At 57.9% G+C, this 21,178-nt stretch overlaps 1 protein-coding gene across 1 annotated transcript; it reads left to right on the top strand.

Annotated features, from left to right (window-relative positions):
- Positions 1 to 363: 363 nt before the first annotated feature.
- On the top strand, positions 364 to 19,508 carry TNFRSF13B (TNF receptor superfamily member 13B). Its single transcript, XM_008252291.4, has 5 exons — positions 364 to 479; positions 11,636 to 11,773; positions 13,674 to 13,919; positions 18,642 to 18,821; positions 19,158 to 19,508. Exons 1-5 carry the CDS (start codon positions 404 to 406, stop codon positions 19,406 to 19,408), a joined length of 891 nt encoding a protein of 296 aa, XP_008250513.2. The 5' UTR covers positions 364 to 403; the 3' UTR covers positions 19,409 to 19,508.
- The last annotated feature ends 1,670 nt before the right edge of the window (positions 19,509 to 21,178 follow it).

Here is a 21,178-nt window from a genome sequence, read left to right as displayed (position 1 = left end):
GCTGGCTTCCTGGAGGAGGTGACACACCTTCACAAGGAGCTCTTAGAAGACAGAACAAGACGACAAGGTAAGAAGTGGCTGCGCAGGAAGCCCGGGGGTGCCTGAATGATGTTGAGGGGCCGAGAGCTGGTTCAGCCAGCCTCGCCTAGACGTGTGCAGGTGGAGCTCAGGACCCTGGGCGGAGGGTTGGGGGGGGCAGGGCTGGAACAAAACGGAGCTGATTCCCTCGGGGCCCCCAGGCCTGCACTGAGCCCCTACACAGTGGGCCACTCACTTGGTGAGCCTCGGGCTGCGCAGGCGCGGGGTGGGAGTGTCTGATTTACATCTTCAGGTTGAGGGGAAAACCCAGGAAGTACAGCCCGGCACTAATGAAATCGACGGCTAATAATAAACAGCCTGAGTAATGAGTGGTCGCAGCAGCAGCAGCCGCCGGCCCGAGCAGGCGAGGCGGCCGGAGCCGGGCAGCCGCAGGGAGCGGTGTGAGTAGCAGCCGGGGCGCCTGGGGAAGCGGGGCTCCGAGGGCCCAGCGGGCTCTTGGCGGGGTGCGGGCAGTGAATTCGCACGCGTGGCCAGGCCCCCGGGCCGCCCCCAGCACCTGCACGTGGAGCTGCGGGGCTGGGCCCTGTCTGGGGGTGGGGTGGGGTGTGTGTGTGGGGGTGCAGGACCTCCTTCTAGGAGCAGAGTAGTGGAAGCAGCTCAGGGGCCATGCTGCCCTCCCCACTGGATCTCTTATTCCAGATGTGTGTATCTGTTTGAACGAGAGATCTGCCGTCCACTGCAGTAGCCAGGGCTGGGCCAGGCTGAAGCGGGAGGCAGAGACTCCATCCGGGTCTCCCATGTGGGTGGCAGGGACCCAAGCGCTCAGGCCATCTCCCACTGCCTTCCCAGGTGCGTTAGCAGGGATGAGGGATGTGGGTGTTGCAAGCAGCGCCTTAATTTTGCTGCGTCACAGCGCCGGCCCCATACTGGACCCAAACATCACGCGGTGTGATTTGCAGACACTTCAAAACCGAACCGTCACCCCCATCACCCCATCACCACTCTTAGCATCGGCAGCTAGCCAGTGGGTGCTCAGACACTCCTGGTGGTCTGGGTGTCTTTTCTGCCCTACTGCTTCCTATCGGGGAGCGGGGAGGCGTCTTGATACCACCCATGGTAGACCTGTGGGTGCACATTTGAGTCTGTACCAGTCCTCCCCCTGGCTCCTTGTTGTTGTTTTCCCATTGCTGTTTATTTGTGGAAGACACGGGACCGCTTAGCCTAGAGTGTTTCGAGCAGGGCGATTTTAAAGGGTTGCCCACACATGCCTCGGAAGTGTGGATTCCTAGAGCAGGCGAGGGGGCCTCCCCTTCTTCCTCCCCCTTGCAAGTGGGACCCCAGGCCCCATGGGGGAGGGGCAGCCCAGGCCTCTCCCTGCTCTGTCTGCCACACCCCAGGCAGCGAGCATGTCTTTTCTCCAATGCCCTTTTGTGTCCAGCGACCGAGAGCCCCGACAGGTACCTGGCCAATACGTGGTGTTTGTTCTGAGACAGTTGGATAGAGCAGTGATGATGAGGTGGTTGAAATGGCTCGGGGGCACAGGGCGGGGGCCCAGGGACCACAAGTGGGGAACCAGCTGGAGCGGTGACCTGGCCCAGCCGGGCATCCCGGCTCTCACGGCTCACAGACACGGGCCCCCGCCAACACTAGATTTCGACTCCCTCCTTCCGCTCACCCGCTGTCAAGAGTGCAAGAGCCACCAGCCGTCCCTTAAAAACCTAAAGTGCCACCTAGGAAAGGCCATGTGCAAAGGCTCTGAAAAGATTTGCGTTGGAACCAACCAACCAACCAACCAACCCACACCTCTGTCTTTTCCCCACCCCCGCTGTGACCCCGGGGCTTCTGGGTACAGCCCTGGTTAACCAGCCAAGCAAGGCAGGCAACAGCAGGGGCAGGGCCTCTAAGAATCTTCGCTCCTGGCTGTACTCGGGTCTCTGGGGGCAGGGGAGAGTCCCTGGGCTGTGCGCGCCCCAGGGCTGCTGCCGCCGGGGAGCCCTCCCAGCTCACGGCCCCAGCCAGCAGAGAGCCGTCTTCCTCTGCCTGCTAACCACCAACGGATCTCCTTTTCTGAAACTTCTGTTCTTTCTGGCTTTGGGAAGGGGAGGGGTCTTCCTGCTACTCCCTCCCCCCGCCCCCGAGGCTGATCTCTGGTCCAGTCTGGTGGCTTCCCCCTTTGCAAAGAGCTGGAGAGCCAAGGACTTCTTTTGGAATTGTGTGCACGTTTGCATGGCTTGGAAACCAGGTGGCGCAGAGAGATCCCAGCTCGCTCCTCTCACCGGCCCCATGCGAGTGGACATGGGGCGGTGTCTTCGATGTGGTCTGCATTTGCACTTCCCCGAGGTCACGCGGCTTTCCAGGCAGGCACCTGTGCGCGCGCATCTGTCTGCTTTGCAAAAACATCTATGCAAGTCTTGCGCCTGTTTTGAAATGGGATCATTGGTGTTTTTATCGCTCGCAAAGGAGAGTTTAGATCTTCTGGGTGCGTGTTCCTTACCTGATAGGCGATTGGCAGATACCTGCTCCTAGTCTGTGTCTCTTGGTGGTGGTCTTTGCAAACGAAAGCTCGCAGCATAGATGTCCAGTTGCTCCCCCTGTGCGTTCGGTGTCACTGTGTAAACTCCAGAATGTGAAGATTTGCCCTGAGCTTTCTTTGAAGAATCTCCAGCTTTTAGCTCTCATGTTTAGGTCTTTGAGCTACAAGAGAGAGCTACCTTCTGTCTGCTGGTTCACGGCCTGAATAGTCACAAAACCAGGAACCAGGAGCTTCTTCCAGGTCTCCCACGTGGGTGGCAGGGTCCCAGCACTTGGGCCACCCTCTGCTGCTTTCTCAGGTGTATTAGCAGGGAGCTGGATCAGAAGTGGAGCAGCCGGGACTCGAACCAGCACCCACATGGGATGCCAGCACTGCAGGCAGCGGCTTTACCCACTAAGCCACAGCGCCGGCCCCTGCCATTGCTTTTAAACAGCAGGTGTAAGTGCACTGTCACTGAGCCAGACCCCTGCTGGAGGACTGCTGGGTCACGTCCCATCTGCTGGGACAGACATCAGCCAATGAACCTGTCATTCACACCACGGAGCAATCCCAGCGTCCCGTCACCAGGTCAGAGACCCCATCAGTCTTTTTTTTTTTTTTTTTAAGATTTATTATTTATTTATTTGAAAGTCAGAGTTCGGGGTGTGGCACTGTGGCTTAGTGGACTAAGCCTCCTCCTGTGGTGCCGGCATCCCATTGGGTGCCAGTTTGAGTTCCAGCTGCTCCACTTCCCATCCAGCTCTCTGCTGTGGCCTGGGAAAGCAGTAGAAGATGGCCCAAGTTCTTGGGCCCCTGCACCCACGTGGGAGACCCAGAAGAAGCTCCTGGCTTCCGATTGGTCCAGCTCCAAGCATTGTGGCCATTTGGATTTTGAACGAGAGTATAGAAGACCTCTCTCTCTGCCTCTCCCTCTGTCTGTAACTCTACCTCTCAGAGAAAGAAAGGAAGAAAGGAAGAAAGGAAGGAAGGAAGGGAGGGAAAGAAACAAAGAGTTACAGAGAGAAGAGGAGAGAGAGAGAGAGAGAGAGAGAGAGAGAGAGAGAGAGAGAGAAAGTCTTCCATCCCCTGGTTCACTCCCCAAATGGCCACAATAAATGGGGCTGGGCCAGGCTGAAGCCAAGAGCCAGGAGCTTCATCTGAGACTCCCACATGGGTAGCAGGGGTCCAAGCACTTGGGCCATCTCCCGCTGCTTTCCTAGGCACACTAGCAGGGAGCGGGATCGGATGTGGAGCAGCTGGGACTCGAACCGGTGCCCGTATAGGATGCTGGCACTGCAGGCGGCGGCTTTAACCTGCTTTGCCGCAGGGCTGGCCACAACGTTTTTCCTTTCCACCTTCCACCTTCCACCAGAATACCGCTCCCCAGAGACGCACCGGGCTGAGGCAGTGCAAGCTCACGCCGTGCACCCGCCCACCATCCATCAACACAGAGCCGGGGTACACAGTGGTCCTGATGGGGTCAGCCACGCATGCCTGACTCAGTCATTTATGAGCTTTAATTGAGCCCCTACTGTGTGCCTGGTATTATGGAAGGCATGAACAAGACAGTAGGAAGAAATAGAATATGAAATGCTGTTAGTGTTCAAGTTACATTAGATATAAAATGGTCCTTATCGGCCCGCGCCGCGGCTCACTAGGCTAATCCTCCGCCTAGCGGCGCCGGCACACCGGGTTCTAGTCCCGGTCAGGGCGCCGGATTCTGTCCCGGTTGCCCCTCTTCCAGGCCAGCCCTCTGCTGTGGCCCGGGAGTGCAGTGGAGGATGGCCCAGGTGCTTGGGCCCTGCACCCCATGGGAGACCAGGAGAAGCACCTGGCTCCTGGCTCCTGCCATCGGATCAGCGCGGTGCGCCGGCCGCGGCAGCCATTGGAGGGTGAACTAACGGCAAAGGAAGACCTTTCTCTCTGTCTCTCTCTCTCACTGTCCACTCTGCCTGTCAAAAAAAAAAAAATGGTCCTTATCAACCCCTCCTGCTTTGTGCCCTCTGTTGCAGAATAACTGCCAACAGTACCCACCAGGTTTTAAGCCAGAAAATGACACTGATCCCTATTTTATTTTTTTAAGATTTATTTATTTTAAAAGAGTTACAGAGAGAGAGGAAGGGAGGGAGGGAGAGAGAGGTCTTCCATCCATTGGTTCACTCTGCAAATGGCTAGAGCTGCGCCGATCCGAAGCCAGGAGCCAGGAGCTTCTTCCAGGTCTCCCACGTGGGTGCAGGGGTCCAAGGACTCGGCCCATCTTCTGCTGCTTTCCTAGTTGCATTAGCAGGGAGCTGGATCAGAAGTGGAGCAGCCGGGACTCGAACCGGTGCCCATATGTGGGATGCCGGTGTCCCATGCAGCGGCTTTGCCCGCTACACCACGCCGCCAGCCCCGATGCCCATTTCAAAGTAAAGAAAGCCAAAATTCTGAGACACCAGTGACTTGGCTCCCACACAAGCTGTCTCTGAGCGCGGTGCATCCGTTTTCAAAATGAGCTCAGAGGAGGCAGAAATGACAGTGGGGAGAAACGGCCGCCCCATTGATGCAGAGAAACCCTAGAGAGACTTGCTGAGGGCTCAGCAGTATCTGACTTCAGACGCAGCCTGGGCCCGGGCTCAGAACCTGGCAGTGCGCTCCCCAGAACCCGGTGAGAGATCAGGAGGTAATGACCCACAGAAGAAAATCTCTCCCCTCCCCCTCCTCCCCACCCCCCCCAGGTGGTCGTCCCAGCTTGGGGTGGGGGTGGGGTGACCTGAGTGAGAAGGAGGAGCCGGCCCCTCCCTCCCCTATGGAGAAGAGGGAGCTGGCTCAGCCCTGGCAGTGGAAGGAGATGGCCCTTTGCACAAAGCTGTGTCTTAGCTCCGGCCTCCTGCCACCACGTGGGATGTCAGCTGGGGATGGGGGGGGGGGTGTCGCCGTGCCCTCCCCTCACCTACTGAGCGTCTGCACCATGCAACAGTGGGGATTCCGTCAGATGCTTTTTCTGCTCCCTTGAGATGGCAGGTGCTTTTCTGCCTCCTTTCTCTTGATGCGATGCAGTGCCTTGATTGACAACCCGGTTGCTATGGTTTCATCGAGGACTTCGGCATCTGCACGTGGAAGGCCCGTTGCTCTGCAATTTTCTTTTCTTGTGAGGGATTTGATGTCAGGAACTCTGATCTCAGAGGAGACGTTGGGAAGCGCTCTCTCTCCTCTCTTGCTAGAGTTTGAGAAGAATGGGTGTTCATGCTCTGGGTAATGTTGAGTTGCGGGACTGTGGCATTGTGGGTAAAGCCTGCATCCCATACAGTCACCTGTTTGAGTCCTGGCTGCTCCACTTCCCATCCAGCTCCCTGCTAATGCGCCTGGGAAAACAGGGGGCGAAGGTGGCTCAAGTGCTTGGGCCCCTGCACCCACATAGGAGACCTGGAAGGAGCTCCTGGCTCCTGGGTTTGGCCTGGTGCAGCCATCTGGGGAGTGAACCAGCAGATGGAAGACCTCCCCCCACCCCCACTCTCTAATTCCAATTCACCAGGGAAACCACCTAACCTGGGCTTCTTGTTGGAAGGTCTCTAAGTACTGCTTCAGTACCTTAATCACCAGTTCTGAGTCCATTCAGACTTTCTATCTCTTCCTGTGTCAGTTTTGGTAGAGTATGTACTTCTTTTTTTTTTTTTTTTTTTTTTGACAGGCAGAGTGGACAGTGAGAGAGACAGTTAGAAAGGTCTTCCTTTTGCCGTTGGTTCACCCCCCAGTGGCTGCTGCGGCCGGTGCATCGCGCTGATCCGAAGGCAGGAGCCAGGTGCTTCTCCTGGTCTCCCATGGGGTGCAGGGCCCAAGCACTTGGGCCATCCTCCACTGCACTCCCGGGCCACAGCAGAGAGCTGGCCTGGAAGAGGGGCAACCGGGACAGAATCCGGTGCCCTGACTGGGACTAGAACCCGGTGTGCCGGCGCCGCAAGGCGGAGGATTAGCCTAGTGAGCTGCGGCGCCAGCCCGAGTATGTACTTCTAGGAATTTGTTCCTGTTACTTAAGGTATCTGGTGTGAGGTCGTGCAATTGGTCATAGCATTCTCTTATGAGGTTTTTTTTTTCCCCTTCCCCAACTTCATGTCCGAGTTTAGTAATTTCTTTCTTTGCCCGAGTCAGTCTTGCCAAACGCGTTGTCGGTTGATCTTCTCAAAGAAGAAGCCATGTTTGGTTTGGTTGATGTTCTGCTCCGGTTCTCTGCTCTCTGGTTTTGTTTTTCTCTTCTGTTCTTAATGATTTTTTCCTTTCGGCTACGACTAGCTCTCGGCTTCGTTTGCTGTTCGTTTGCTGTTCGTTTTTTTTTTATCTCCAGGTGTAGAATTCAGGGGATGATTTGAGTGCCTTGACCTAAGTTTCTCTGTAACTGTTGCTTTCATTGTAGATAAATCAATCTTTTAAAAAATCCAATCTGCCAATTTCAGCCCTTTAGTGGGACACTTTAGTTCACTTACATTTAATGTGATTGCTTATAAGGAAGGATTCGCTTTTGCCTTTGTTCCTATGTGTGTGTGCGTGCATGCTTTTTTAAAAAAGGATTTATTTATTTATTTATTTGAAAGGCAGAGTTACAGAGAGAGAGAGAGAGAGAGAGAGAGAGTTCTTCCATCTTCTGGTTCACTCTCCAAATGGCTAAAACTGGCTGGACTGAAGCCAGGAGCTTCTTCCAGGTCTCCCACATGGGTGCAGGGGCCCAAGCACTTGGGCCATCTCCTACTGCTTTCCCAGGCGCATCAGCAGAGGGCTGGATAGGAAGTGGAGCAGCCGGGTCTCAAACTGTCACTCATATAGGACTCCAGCAGGTGGAACCTTAACCGGCTATGCCACAGCACTGACCCCTCTGTGTATTTTGAAGTTGCTTGCTTAGTGGTTACCATGGAGATGACAATGAACGTCTTAAAAGTACAGCACCCTAGCTTGAATGACACCAGCTTAGTTCTTGGCGTACAAATCTCCGTGCCTGTACCGCTTTGTCCCTGGCCCCTGTATTGTTACTGTCCCGTATTCCTTCTTTTTTTTTTTTTTTTTTTTTTTTTTTTTTTTTTAACAGGCAGGGTGGACAGTCAGAGAGAGACAGAGAGAAAGGTCTTCCTTTTTTTTCTGTTGGTTCACCCTCCAGTGGCCGCTGCAGCCGGCGCACCGCGCTGATCTGAAGCCAGGAGCCAGGTGCTTCTCCTGGTCTCCCATGGGGTGCAGGGCCCAAGGACTTGGGCCATCCTCCACTGCACTCCCTGGCCACAGCAGAGAGCTGGCCTGGAAGAGGGGCAACCGGGGCCGGCGCCGCGGCTCACTAGGCTAATCCTCCGCCTTGCGGCACCAGCACACCAGGTTCTAGTCCCAGTCGGGGCACCGGATTCTGTCCCGGTTGCCCCTCTTCCAGGCCAGCTCTCTGCTGTGGCCAGGGAGTGCAATGGAGGATGGCCCAAGTGCTTGGGCCCTGCACCCCATGGGAGACCAGGAGAAGCACCTGGCTCCTGCCTTCGGATCAGCGCGGTGCGCCGGCTGCAGCGGCCATTGGAGGGTGAACCAACGGCAAAGGAAGACCTTTCTCTCTCTCTCTCTCTCTCTCACTGTCCACTCTGCCTTAGATGATCCCGCAGGCAGGTGTGGAGTCGTGGTTTTATGCATCGGAGCCTTGAACAACAGAAGCAAAAAGAAAGCTTATAAACCAAACCCACAGTTCGTCCCTGCTGGCTTCTGTGTTTACTTATGTAAATGCCTTGCTAGTGCTTCTCTCTCTCTCTCTCTCTCTCTCTCTCTCTCTCTCTCTCTCTCAGCTTCTGGTTCCTGTCTGGTGTGTGTTTGTTTAGGCAAGGATTCCTTATTTAGCAATGTTTGTAGGGCGGGGTTCCTGCCCATGCAATGCCTCTGGTTTTGTTTACCTAGAAGTGTCTTTGTTTCTCTTTTGTTACTGTAACATCCATCTGGGTCTCCCATGCCAGGGGGCCCAAGCACTTGGAGCCATCTTCTGCTGCTTTCCCAGGCACATCAGCAGGGGGTTGGATTGAAAGTGGGGCAGCCGGGACTCGAACCGGTGCTCCCACCGGACGCTGGCATTACAGGTGCTGATTTAACCCACTGCGCCACAGCGCCGACCCCAGGGCCACTCTTTCTTCAGATGTCTTTCCCCTGCTCTTCTGTCTTCTTCTTCTGGAATCCCTGTATGTGTATGTGGGTCCCTTTGATGGAATCCCACAGGTCCCTCGCTCGTATGTCTTTCTGCTCTGCCGACACTCAGCTCGGCTGTCTCATCTCCAAGTTCACCTCTCTTTCTTCTGCCTGCCCAGCTTTGCTGATAAACCTCCCTGGTGGCTGGTACATGTCAGCCTTTTCAATTTCAGAATCTCAGTTTGTTTCGTTTCCTTTTTCTCAATAGGCTTTTTTTTTTTTTTTTTTAGAGCTGTTTTAGATTGACAGCAACATTGAACAGAGGCAGAGAGAGAGAGAGAGAGAGTGCTCTTCAGTCTGCTGGTTCATTCCCCAAGTAACCACAATGACTAGGGCTGGGCCAGGCTGAAGACAGGGACCAGGAGCTTTTTCCAGGTCTCCCACGTGGGTGCAGGGACCTAAGGTCCCAGGCCATCCTCTACTGCTTTCCCAGGCGCATTAGCAGGAAGCTGGATTGGAAGTGGAGCACCCAGGACTCAAACCGGTGCCCATATGGGATGCTGGCACCGCAGGTGAAGGCTTTACCCGCTACGCCACAGCGCCGACCCTCCTTGGTGTGTTTTGAGCGCCATGTCGTGGCGTTGGCAGCATCTCATTAAGGTCTGGAGCTCCCTGCTTGCGACTTTTCCAAACTTTTCTTGCACAGTGGGTTGGGCCATCTTCTGCTGCTTTTCCAAGTGCATTAACAGGGAGCTGGAGTGGAGGTGGAGCAGCCGGGATTTGAACCAGTGTCCCAACCGATGTCATAGTCAGTGGCTTAACCCTCTGCACCGCAGGCTGGCCCCAGCCTGCTCCTACATTTCATGTGACACCTGTTAGCATGCAGGGGATGGGCCCTTTCAGTCTGGAAGCCATTGTCTTCCAAATCACCTGTCCACCTCTGGACCACCCGACGTGAGTCCATGCTTCCAAGTCCCGTCTCTCCCATTTTCTGGATAGTTCCTTCCACCGCATCTTCTAGCCTTTCTCTTTAATATCTGTATTCAGCTTTGACACTTGGGGTTTCTCACAATTCTGCTATGTTCTTATGAACGTCTTTCCAAGTAGTGACTGCACTGCCAGGGTTGTGCGTGCAAAGTCTTTTCTGTTTCTGAGGACATCCACGATTTCTGCTGTTCCCTCTCATTTTCCTCCGTTCCCTGCATCATCTGTGGGTGCCACACTCCTGTCGTCTGTGTGCTGGAGTTGGTCTCTTGCATGCCGGATGCTCCAGGATCCGGTGATCTTGGCTACTGGCTCACGGCTTGGACTGGGGCACTGAGAGCTTGAGTGTGAGTCCTGGGAATGGACGGGGCTGATGAAGTAGGCGCTTTGCCCTTGTGCGCTAAGGCAGGGCCCTGGCCATCGTCCTGCGAGGGGCTCCTGCTGTCAGTGCGTCTAGATCTTCTTGGATTGCTTTTCCCGCAGCGCCCCCTGCTGGTTACCCACTGGCTGCACTGCGGGGACTGGGCAGCTTTGCAGCAGCGCCCCCTGCTGGTTGCCTACTGGCTGTATTGTGGGGAGTGGGCAGCTTTGAGAACCTGGCACGGTGGTGCAGTAGGTTAAACTGCCTCTCGCAGTGCCAGCATCCCATATGGACACCGGTTCGAGTCCCGGCTGCTCCACTTCCGAGCCAGCTCCCTTCTGATGGCCTGGGAAAGCAGTGGAAGATGGTTCAGGTCCTTGGACCCCTGCACCCCCATGGGAGACATGGAAGAAGCTCCTGGCTCCTGGCTTCGGATGGGCGCAGCTCCAGCTGTTGCAGCTTTCTGGGGGAGAGAACCAGTGAATGGAAGACCTTTATCTCTGTGTCTCCCTCTCTCTGCCTGTGGCTCTGCCTCTCAAATAAATAATAAATATTTAAAAGAGAAAGAAAACTCCAATGCTTTGCCAAAGTAGCGGGAAGCTGGTATTGTGAAATCAGACAGAGGATGAGAGAAGAGGCAGTGCCCCCGATGGTGACAGCTCCCAGTAGCACCAAAGTGGCTGCAGAGAGCTGGACCACGACAATCACTGAGGTCATTCAGTCAGACAATGGCAGATGTGGGCGGTCCAGGATGGCTACCCCTGCCTGTGGGGGAAGATGCACCCGCGTGGATGCAGGGGCCCAAGCACCTGGGCCATCTTCCACTGCTTTCCCAGGCCCATTAGCGGGGAGCTGGATTGGAAGAGGAGCAGCCAGGACTTGAACCAGCTCCCGTATGGGATGCCGGGGGTACTGGCACTGCAGGTGGTGGCTTTACCCACTACACCACAGCATGGGTTACCCTGGGAGGGGCCCAGGGAGTGTTGCAGGCAGCAGGAAGTGCTGTCTGTGTGGACTGCAGCAAAACACACAGGTGCACACGTGCATAAAAAATGCGCCAGCCACGTGCTTTGTTTTGTACCCCAGTAAATAAGAAAACCGGGAATAAACTGACCTGACACCAGCGCTTGCTGCTTTGCAAAAAAATCCATGCAACGAGGGCCTGCCGTGCGTGTCCTGAGCTCTGTGTAGGTTCTGAGGACTGGCAAAGGACAAAACCGTGGTGCTCACAGTCACTGCTGGTACTGTGCCAGGAGTGACGGGTGGGGGCGCTGTGGGCGTGGCAGAGGGCCGGGGAGAGTCAGAAACCCAGCCCTGGGGCAGCAAAGGCTACACAGGAGTCTCAAGGGTGAGGAGGGAATCCTCAGCCAAAGAAAAAGAGCATCGTGTGCAAAGGGAGCAGCGTGTGCAAAGGTCCTGAGGTAGGAAGTGGCACAGAGGGCCATGAGCAGGGCCAGGCAGGGCACAGCTGGTGTGAGAGGGGGTGGGGATGCTCAGAGCACCCATTTCACAGATGGGGAAACCGAGGCTCGCTGGGTGGCCTTGGCTGGCTGCCCTCTGCTCGCTGAGATGGGGAGAATACCCCGAGTCCCCTGCCAGCTGCCCTCACACCTCCCACCTCTCAGCTCCGCAGGGCCCGTGGACAGGGCTGGCTATGAGTTCCTGCCCCGAAGAGCAGTTCTGGGACCCCCTGCTGAACACCTGTGTCTCCTGCAAACCCATGTGCAGCCACCGGAGCCAGCGCACCTGTGCGGCCTTCTGCAGTGAGTCCGGGGGCCTGTGCCCGCCTGGTCCCCCAGAGCAGGGCAGCCGCGGAGGGGGGGCTGTGGGAGGGGCTGGGTGCCATACTGTACCCCTCCATCAGGCCACACTGCCCCCCTCTGGCTTCTTGGGGGGGTGCCCGGCCCTTTTCTGCCCCAGGCGCCTTGCCCAGGTGGCGCCCCTGTTCTGTGATGTAGCCGCAAGACCCTCTTTGTCATTCTCCAGCGTGACTCTCTCGAACCTTCTATTACCAAAGCCATCGCCGTCAGCTTCAACACTCGTGGCGACTCCGCCTCTTTATGTGAAAGCAAACCCAGGAGCTCCCATCATTTGCCTGTAACTGCTCCATCAGACATCCTAACCTCGAAACCTTATCACCCCTGTGAATAGCCCCTTAACATGATTTTCACGCTTGGCCCATCTCAGATATTTCCTGTTTATTTATTCATTTTTAAAGTCTCCTGACTTTCAGAATAAATAAATACGGGGGCCAGCACTGTGGCGTGGCGGGTAAAGCCTCAGCCTGCAGTGCCGGCACCCTATATGGGCGCCGGTTTGAGTCCCAGCTGCTCCTCTTCCGATCCAGCTCTCTGCTGTGGCCTGGGAAAGCAGCGGACGATGGCCCTAGTCCTTGGGCACCTGCACCTGCGTGGGAGTCCCAGAAAAAGATCCAGGCTCCTGGCTTTGAATTGGCTCAGCTCTGGCCATTGTGGCCATTTGGGGGAGTGAACCAGCGGATGGAAGACCTCTCTCTCTCTCTCTCTCTCTCTCTCTCTCTCTCCTTCTCTCTGTATCTCTGCTTTTCAAATAAATAAATAAATGTTTAATAAGAAGGAATTTGTGTGACATCCACATATCAATTTCAAAATACAAGTACATCTTATTTTTTTATTTATTTATTTTTTTTGTTTTTGACAGGCAGAGTGGACAGTGAGAGAGAGAGAGACAGAGAGAAAGGTCTTCCTTTGCCGTTGGTTCACCCTCCAATGGCCGCCACGGCCGGCGCGCTGCGGCCGGCGCACCGCGCTGATCTGATGGCAGGAGCCAGGAGCCAGGTGCTTTTCCTGGTCTCCCATGGGGTGCAGGGCCCAAGCACCTGGGCCATCCTCCACTGCACTCCCTGGCCACAGCAGAGGGCTGGCCTGGAAGAGGGGCAACCGGGACAGAATCCGGCGCCCCGACCGGGACTAGAACCCGGTGTGCCGGCGCCGCTAGGCGGAGGATTAGCCTAGTGAACCGCGGCGCCGGCTGTACATCTTATTTTTTAAAAAAAGATTAATTTACTTGAAAGGCAGAATGATGGGAGAGAGAGAGAGAGAGGTTGGTCTTCCATTCACTGGTTCATTCCTCAAACGCCTAAGGTTGGGCCAGGCTGGAGCCAGGAGCCCCATCCAGGTCTCCCACGCAGGTGCAGGGGCCCAAGGACTTGGGCCATCCTCCACTGCTATCCCAGGCCATAGCAGAGAGCTGGATCAGAAGTGGAGCAGCCGGGACTTGAACCAGCGCCCATATGGGATGCTGATGTCACGGGCAGCAGTGTAACCCACTGTGCCACAACACCTGCCCCAAGAAGATCCTTATATATATTTGAAGACTAAGAAATATACTTTCGAAGGATCTATAGCTCGAAGAAGAAATAACGGTCAACAGTTAGAATGTCTTGAACCGATTTTAGAAAAGAAAAAAAAAAAACCACCCACCCACCTATCAAATACGGGCAGTGCGGCTAGAACGGAACGTAGAGGACCATGCATAGCCTTCTACTGGAAAATTCTAGAAGGCCCTGCGATCTGGAATTGCTGTTTGGAAACCGGACTGTGATTTTTTTAACTCTGACATCTGAGACCACCCCCAAGCTCCGCAGGCCTCCTGACCCCGCGCTGCCTCTCCCTTCTGTCTCAGAGTCGCTCAGCTGCCACAAGGAGCCAGGCAGATACTACGACCCCCTGCTGCGGGACTGCGTCAGCTGCCTCTCCGTGTGCGGCCAGCACCCCAAGCCGTGCGCCCACTTCTGTGAGGGCCGGCTCCGGGGCCGAGGGGGCCTCTCGCCCGAGCTCAGGCGGCAGCAGGATGGGGAGTCGGAGGCCAGGGCGGACAGCACGGGAAGGTACCAGGGATCCGAGCACAGAGGCTTGGAGGCCGCTCCAGGTAAGCCGCGGCCGCGCACCTGCTGGGCGTCGGCCGTCCGAGTTGGGGAGGGGTGCGGGGAGGGGCTGTACCAGGGAGCCAGTGTCCCAGCACAGGAGAGAACTTGAGAAAAACGCCGAGTAGTCTGGGGGCAAGAGGAGGCAGGATGGCCAGGCAGTGGCAGGGGGCCTTGAGGTCATGGCTGCGGAGGCCCAGTGGGCCTGGAGCCCGAGGTGTGGATCAGCAGCCCTACTGTGTGAGCGCCCAGGTCACCCTCAGCCCTACTGTGTGAGTGCCCAGGTCACACTCAGTCCTACTGTGTGAGCACCCAGGTCACCCTCAGCCCTACTGTGTGAGTGCCCGAGTCACCCTCAGCCCTACTGTGTGAGCGCCCAGGTCACCCCTCAGCCCTACTGTGTGAGTGCCTGACTCACCAGCAGCCCTACTGTGTGAGCACGCGAGTCACCCTCAGCCCTACTGTGTGAGCCCCTGACTCACCAGCAGCCCTACTGTGTGAGCGCCTGTGACAGAGGCATCTGCCGTCTGCCTGGCTGCCGGAGTCCTTGCAGAACCTCCTGAGAGTGAGGAGGAAAGGCTGTGTCCCCTGAAACCCTCCATGGACGTGACGAGTAGGGCCCTGCGAGAGCGTGGGCCCCCTGAGTACCCGGCACTGGACGCGATCTACTCCATCCCCCCCCCCACAGCACCTGCTGGCTACCCTGTGGCCCCGTGGCATCAGAGCAGGTGGCGACCACGCACACCGGGCACAACCTTCGACCTTGGGGCTGCTCTCGGTTGCAGTCCCCAGCAGGCTGAGCGGTTTCGTCCCTGTGCCGTGCCCTCCTCGTGACAGCATCAGCCTGGGGAGACCAGGCCCCTACACACTGAGAGACCAAAGGCTAGGGCTCGATGGCTGGGCCACGGGGGACCACGGGGGCAGAGCGCCACTGCGGCAGTGCCATCGCTGACATCTTCCCTACACTCAGTGCTGCCTCCGTTCTTGTACCCAACCAGGAACTTCCCCCACCTGCCACGCAACCACTTCCCCTTTTGTGTCAGTCATACCCATTTGACAGATGGAGATACTGAGTCTTGACCTTTGCAGACTTGCCGGGGGTCACACAACAGGTGCACGGCCGTGTCGGGCCCCAAGGCACGGTGGCCAGCCTGGGGCAGGTCCCTATGGCCCTGGGCGGGTCTCCATGGCCCTTGGAGGCTGCCCACCCAGCCATGGGAGGAAGTTAGCTGCTTCCCATGTGTGACCAGCAGGGGGCACCAGCTGCAACCCTAGAGCCTCCTTTGGTGTGGATGTGGGGTGCCGTGTGCCAAGATGGGTAGGGAGCCCATGGAGTCCACACGGCTGTTGAGGCGCTGAGGCCCGTGGAGCTAGAGAGTGCCCTGGGCGGCGGGCACAGCGCGTGCAGGGGCCATTGAGGAAGGCGTGGGCATGGTAAGGCTGTGAGAGCCTGGGCATCTGAGGAGCAGGGGCTGAAATGCCTGCCTCGGGGGCTCCCAGCCCGGGCGGACACAGTGGGACCCACTGCCCAGACTGCAGGCTGCACGCCCTCACCACGGAGCGGGGGGCGGGGACAGGAGGGATGGGGGAGGATGCTGGGGGGGGGGTGTGGGGGTGTGGCTGTGGTTGGTGGGGGAGGAGCTGGGATGCAGCTGACGGAGGGTCCTGCCCACCAGGCCGGGAGGCAGTGGTGGGCACGGTGGGGGCGGGGGGAGCTGCAGCAGGGTGCTGGGAGAGGCCATTTTTTTTTTTAATTTTTATTTATTTATTTATTTTTGACAGGCAGAGTGGACAGTCAGAGAGAGACAGAGAGAAAGGTCTTCCTTTGCCGTTGGTTCACCCTCCAATGGCCGCTGCGGCCGGCGCACCGCGCTGATCCGATGGCAGGAGCCAGGTACTTCTCCTGGTCTCCCATGCGGGTGCAGGGCCCAAGCACTTGGGCCATCCTCCACTGCACTCCCGGGCCACAGCAGAGAGCTGGCCTGGAAGAGGGGCAACCAGGACAGAATCTGGCTCCCTGGCCGGGACTAGAACCCGGTGTGCCGGCGCCGCAAGGCGGAGGATTAGCCTAGTGAGCCTCGGCGCCAGCCGGGAGAGGCCATTTCTGACACCCTCGGAGGCCACATCTGCCAGTTGAGAGAGATAGCTCTCAGGGGGCGGGGCCATCTCAAGGACAGGCCCCCCCCCCCCACCAGAGAATCAAGCCAGTCCAGGGGGCAGCCAGCACCGCCCCTCCCCTGCAACGTGGGAGCCTGCATAGGGCATCTCATTGAGGGGTCAGAAACCCTGCTAAGGGGCAGTGGGCGAGGCCAGAGGCCCGGGGGGAGGGGAGGAGGCTCCTGCTGTCTCAGCATAGGTGGGACGCAGTGACGTGCCAAGGGCAGGATGGGCCGGGTGCCCGGTGGCTGTCCCCACGCCCCAGCCAGTGAGCCAAGCCCTGGAGTCAGTTCCATGGGCACAGGTGTCAGATGTCCCTGACTCCTCCCAGCGCACCCTCTGTCCACCCTGCCTTTCCCAGGCTCCTCACTGTGGGACAGGCAAGCTGGGGGCGGCTAGCTGCAACTTTCCACCCAGGCCTCGCTGCCTCGTTTACGTGTGACACCAAATGACAATCAGTCAGCACACTTCTCTGTCCTGCCTTTGTGTCCAGCTGCTGGGGCCGGCCCCACCCTGGCCACACAGGCCCCTTTGAGTGACAGGTTACCAGCGTGCCCCACTGGCCAGCTGGAGCCTGAGCCGGGGGCAGCAGCCTGCAGTAAACTGCTTTTAGGTAAGAGAAGTCTTTGAAAACAGTTTTCCAACAAAACAAAACCAACACTATGGCCGGCGCCGCGGCTCACTAGGCTAATCCTCCGCCTTGCGGCGCCGGCACACCGCGTTCTAGTCCCGGTCAGGACGCTGGATTCTGTCCTGGTTGCCCCTCTTCCAGGCCAGCTGTCTGCTGTGGCCAGGGAGTGCAGTGGAGGATGGCCCAAGTCCTTGGGCCCTGCACCCCATGGGAGACCAGGAGAAGCACCTGGCTCCTGCCATCAGATCAGCGCGGTGCGGCAGCCATTGGAGGGTGAACCAACGGCAAAGGAAGACCTTTCTCTCTGTCTCTCTCTCTCACTGTCCACTCTGCCTGTCAAAAATAATAAAATTAAAAAAATAAAAATAAAAAACCCAACAACAAACACTAGACGGCTTAGAAACCAACTGGGGTGCCCCCTGGTGGTCGTTCTCTGCAACTGTCCGAATGAGTGGTCCCTGGGAGGCTGGGAAGATGGCTCCTTCATCTCCACCTGCGCTGGAGACCCGCGCTGCGTTCTCCTTCCCTGGTTCCAGGTTCTGGAACCTGCCTAGCCCCAGCCGTGGCTGCTGTGTTCATCTGACTGTCGCTCTCCTTGGCTGCCCCTCAAATAAGTAATTTTTTTTTTAAGGAAAGGATGTTTTCAGTGGTGGTGTTTGGGTCCAAAAGAGGCCACTCCACCCACCACGTTTGAGGGACCTGGGTGCCCATGCCCCTGGGTAACACGTGGAAAGTGACCTGTTGTGTGGTTTTTGTTTGCTTTTTTTCTTTTTAAAATTTATTTACTTGAGAGGTAGCGTTACAGAGAGAGGAAGAGACAGAGAGAGGTCTTCCATCTGCTGGTTCACTCCCCAGATGGCTGCAACAGCCAGAGCTGTGCTGATCCAAAACCAGGAGCCAGGAGCTTCTTCCGGGTCTCCCACGCAGGTGCAGGGGCCCAAGGACTTGGGCCATTGTCCGCTGCTTTCCCAGGCCACAGCAGAGAGCTGGATGGGAAGTAGAGCAGCTGGGAATGAACAGGTGTCCCTATGGGATGCCGGCACTGTAGGCAGCGGCTTTACCTGCTACACCACCGTGCCGCCCCTCTTGTCTCATCTGTGTAGTACAGCTGATCGGAATGGCCTTGGGGGCTGATTAAAGGAGATAGGCAGAAGGGAAGTGGCGCATGCGAGCTGTCGTAAGTGCATCGTGTGCATGTGACACGGGACTGTCATGGGTATATCACGTGACATTAAGCCTGGCACACGGGACTGTCATGAGTGTGACACACGCACATTAAACCTAGCACACAAGCCTGTCATGAGTGCACTGTGTGCACATGACCTTGAATCTGGCACATGGGACTGTCATGGGTGTCTCACGTGCAGGTGACATTAAGCCTGGCATGCCCGACCTTGCACCCCAGGGCCCAGTGTTGCCTCCCTTGTAGGGAGCAGGATAAACTTGAGTTGAGGACAAAGACCCTGGTCCTGCTCCTGTGGGCTTTCATCCATCCACCTCTAGGACTATCTTAAAGTTTCTCCACAAAAAAGTTTGTGGAAAATGCCAGCTTCAGTCTGGCACCAAAACATGTGAAATCCATGCCTAGTTTTTTCACACTATGCATTGTCCTTGAATGTTTAAGATTTATTTTATTTATTTGAAAGGCAGAGTTAGAGAGAATCTTTCAACCCCTGGTTCACTCTCCAAATGGCTGCAAACAGCCAGGACTGGGCCAGGCTGAAGCCAGGAGCCAGGAGCTTCTTCCAGGCCTCCCACATGGGTGCGGGGGGGCGGGTGAGGTGGGCTGCTTGGGCTTTGTTGGGGGGGCGCAGACTTCGGACAGAGAGAGGTCTGGGCAGCTGCTGATCTAAGGGCGCAGCCACTTAGCGTAGGGCCCTGGGGAGCAAGGGCCGCTCCTCACTCGGGTCCTGAGCTCCGGGTCCCTTCTGTCTTGCAGCGCCGCTGGTGCCCAGGCTGAGCGCGCACCAGCTGGCCCTGGTCTACAGCACGCTGGGGGTCTGCCTGTGCGCCATCATCTGCTGCTTCTTGGTGGCCGTGGCCTGCTTCCTCAAGAGGAGGGGCGACCAGGTTTCCTGCCAGCCCCCGGCAGGGAGACCCCGGGCCAAGCCTTCCCAAGGTGAGTGCATGGGGGAGGGAACCCGGGCTTGCCTACGCGGCCCCTGCGCCTACGGGGACAGCGTTAGGCCGTATCGTCCAGGGAGAGGTCTGGGGCACCTTCCTGCTCCGTTTTGGCAAACTCGGATTAAAACAACTGGGCGGGAAGAGGGGAGAAGAGGGTCCCCAAGCCAGGCCCTGGATGCAGGGCGTACGGCGGTCGGTGCAGGCAAGAGGGCAGAGTTGGTGGTGGCAGGGGGCGCCCTCGGCTTCTGGAGCCCGGGGCGGGGTGGGGGTCTGCCGCGGCTTCCCGGGCCCCGTCGCCGCCGACGCCCTCCCTCCGTTCCTGCCCTCCCAGATCCCGCGATGGAAGCCGGCCCCGCAACATGCGCGCCGCCCGGCCCGGTGGAGACCTGCAGCTTCTGTTTCCCCGAGCGCAGGGCGCCCACCCAGGAGAGCTCAGCCACGCCCGAGACGCCCCGGCCCGCGGTCGCTGAGAGCCTGGGGCGCTGCCCGGGGACCGCCGCCCCGCGGTCGTGCGCGCGCGCCCCGGACGGCGGCCTCGGCCCGCTGTGCGCGCCCGCCCAGGAGGGGAGCCTGGGCGTTTGAGGGGAGGGGAAGGGAGCGAGGAGGAAGGGCCCCCTGGGTCCCGGTGCGAGCGACGTTACTCACCCAAAGTGCCCAGTAATAAAGTCGCTTGTACCTGCTGGCCCAGCCCCCGGGAGTCCCTTCTGCGGAGCCAGACTCTCCTGCTCCCCAGGATGGGTCTCCGCCCGCGACAGCCCAGGGCCTGCACCTGCCGCGTCCCCCTGGGGCCGCTGGCGTGCCCCTCCCCGGAACTCCCAGGGGTTTCACCTGGATTGCCACGCCCTGCTCCCCCTGGCCGCCTGGCCACCGGGGCGCCCCGTCTTCCCATCCCAGGGCTGAAGTTGTGGGCGGGACTCCTTGGTCCCCTCGGGCTCTTGACACCAGCTTCTTGCTGGTGCAGCCCCTGGGTCGCGGAGGGGTTGGGGGAGGGAGAGCAGCAGCCGGGCTCCGATGGCTGGGTTCCTGCCACCCACGTGGGACACCTGGATTCTGAGCCCAGCTCCAGCCATTGTGGGTATCTGGGGAGTGGGCCAGCAGGTGGCAACTCTATGACATTGTGGCCAATTGGGGAGTGAACCAGGGGATGGAAGACCTCTCCCTCTTCCCCTCCCCCTCCCCTGCTGTGTGTCCGGTGATTTCTGCTGCCCCGCCAGCCTGAGACAGAGGTGGGAGGTGTTCAGATGCGGAGGTGGGCACACCTGTCACCCCGCCCCCTCACTGCTGTGTGCCTGCAGGGTGGATGGCACTGTGCTTGCTGTCTTGTGGTGCGTCCTGCAGCACTGGCCGCCTCCCTCCCTGACTGGCACCACCCTGCGAGGGCCCGGTTGAAGTCCTGGCGGAAGCCCCAGGAAAAGAGCGTGTGGCCAGTGTGGATGCCCACTCTTCTGCTGACCTGCGCTGGGCCCCCCAGGGTGTCTCCTGTGCTGGGCCCCAGGCAGCTGTTCTCAGCACCCCCACCCCCCACCCCCATCTCTGCAATCCAGAGGCTGAGTGGTGATGCATTTGGAGAAATGCTGTGTTTGTTTTTAAGATTTATTTATTTGAAAGAGTTACAGAGAGGTCTTCCATCCACTGGTTCACTCCCCAAATGGCCACAGTTGAGCCAATCTGAAGCCAGGAGCCAGGAGCTTCTTCCGGGTCTCCCACACGGGTGCAGGGGCCCAAACACTTGGGCCACCTTCTACTGCTTTCCCAGGCCACAGCAGGGAGCTGGATCGAAAGTGGAGCAGCCAGGACTCGAACCGGCGCCCATATGGGATGCTGGCACTGCAGGTGGCAGCTTTATCTGCTACGCTACAGCGTCGGCCCCAGAACTTCTTTTTGGAAGGTTTATTTATTTGGAAAAGCAAGAGTTAGACAGATCTTGCACCAACTGTTCACTCCCCAAATGGCCACAAAGGCTGCGGCTCAGGCAGGCTGAAGCCAGGAGGCTGGAACTCCATCTGGTCTCCCAGCTGCTCTTCCCAGGAGCATTAGCAGGGAGCTGGGTGGGAAGTGGAGCAGCCAGACCTTGACCCGGCATCCATATGGGATGTCGGCACTGCAGGCCGTGGGTTAACCTGCTGTGCCACAAGCCCACAGGGAGTGGTCTCGAAGGGGAACCCCGCCAGGGAGTGCAGCTTGGAGCATCTCCCGCTCTGGGCGAGCCAGGGCTCAGGGCTGGAACTACATCCATACACAGGGGACATCTCGCTGACAGCTTGGCTGTCAAGGGCATGGAGGGAACAGGATTGAGAGGGCAACGAGGTCTGGGTGCGGATGACCTCAAGGCCGGTAAAGACCCCTGTGTTC

Source organism: Oryctolagus cuniculus, chromosome 17 (assembly GCF_964237555.1).
Source record: "Oryctolagus cuniculus chromosome 17, mOryCun1.1, whole genome shotgun sequence".
NCBI lineage: Eukaryota > Metazoa > Chordata > Mammalia > Lagomorpha > Leporidae > Oryctolagus > Oryctolagus cuniculus.
The sequence above is the reverse complement of the archived record's forward strand: the minus strand, read 5'-3'. Positions and strand labels throughout refer to the sequence as shown.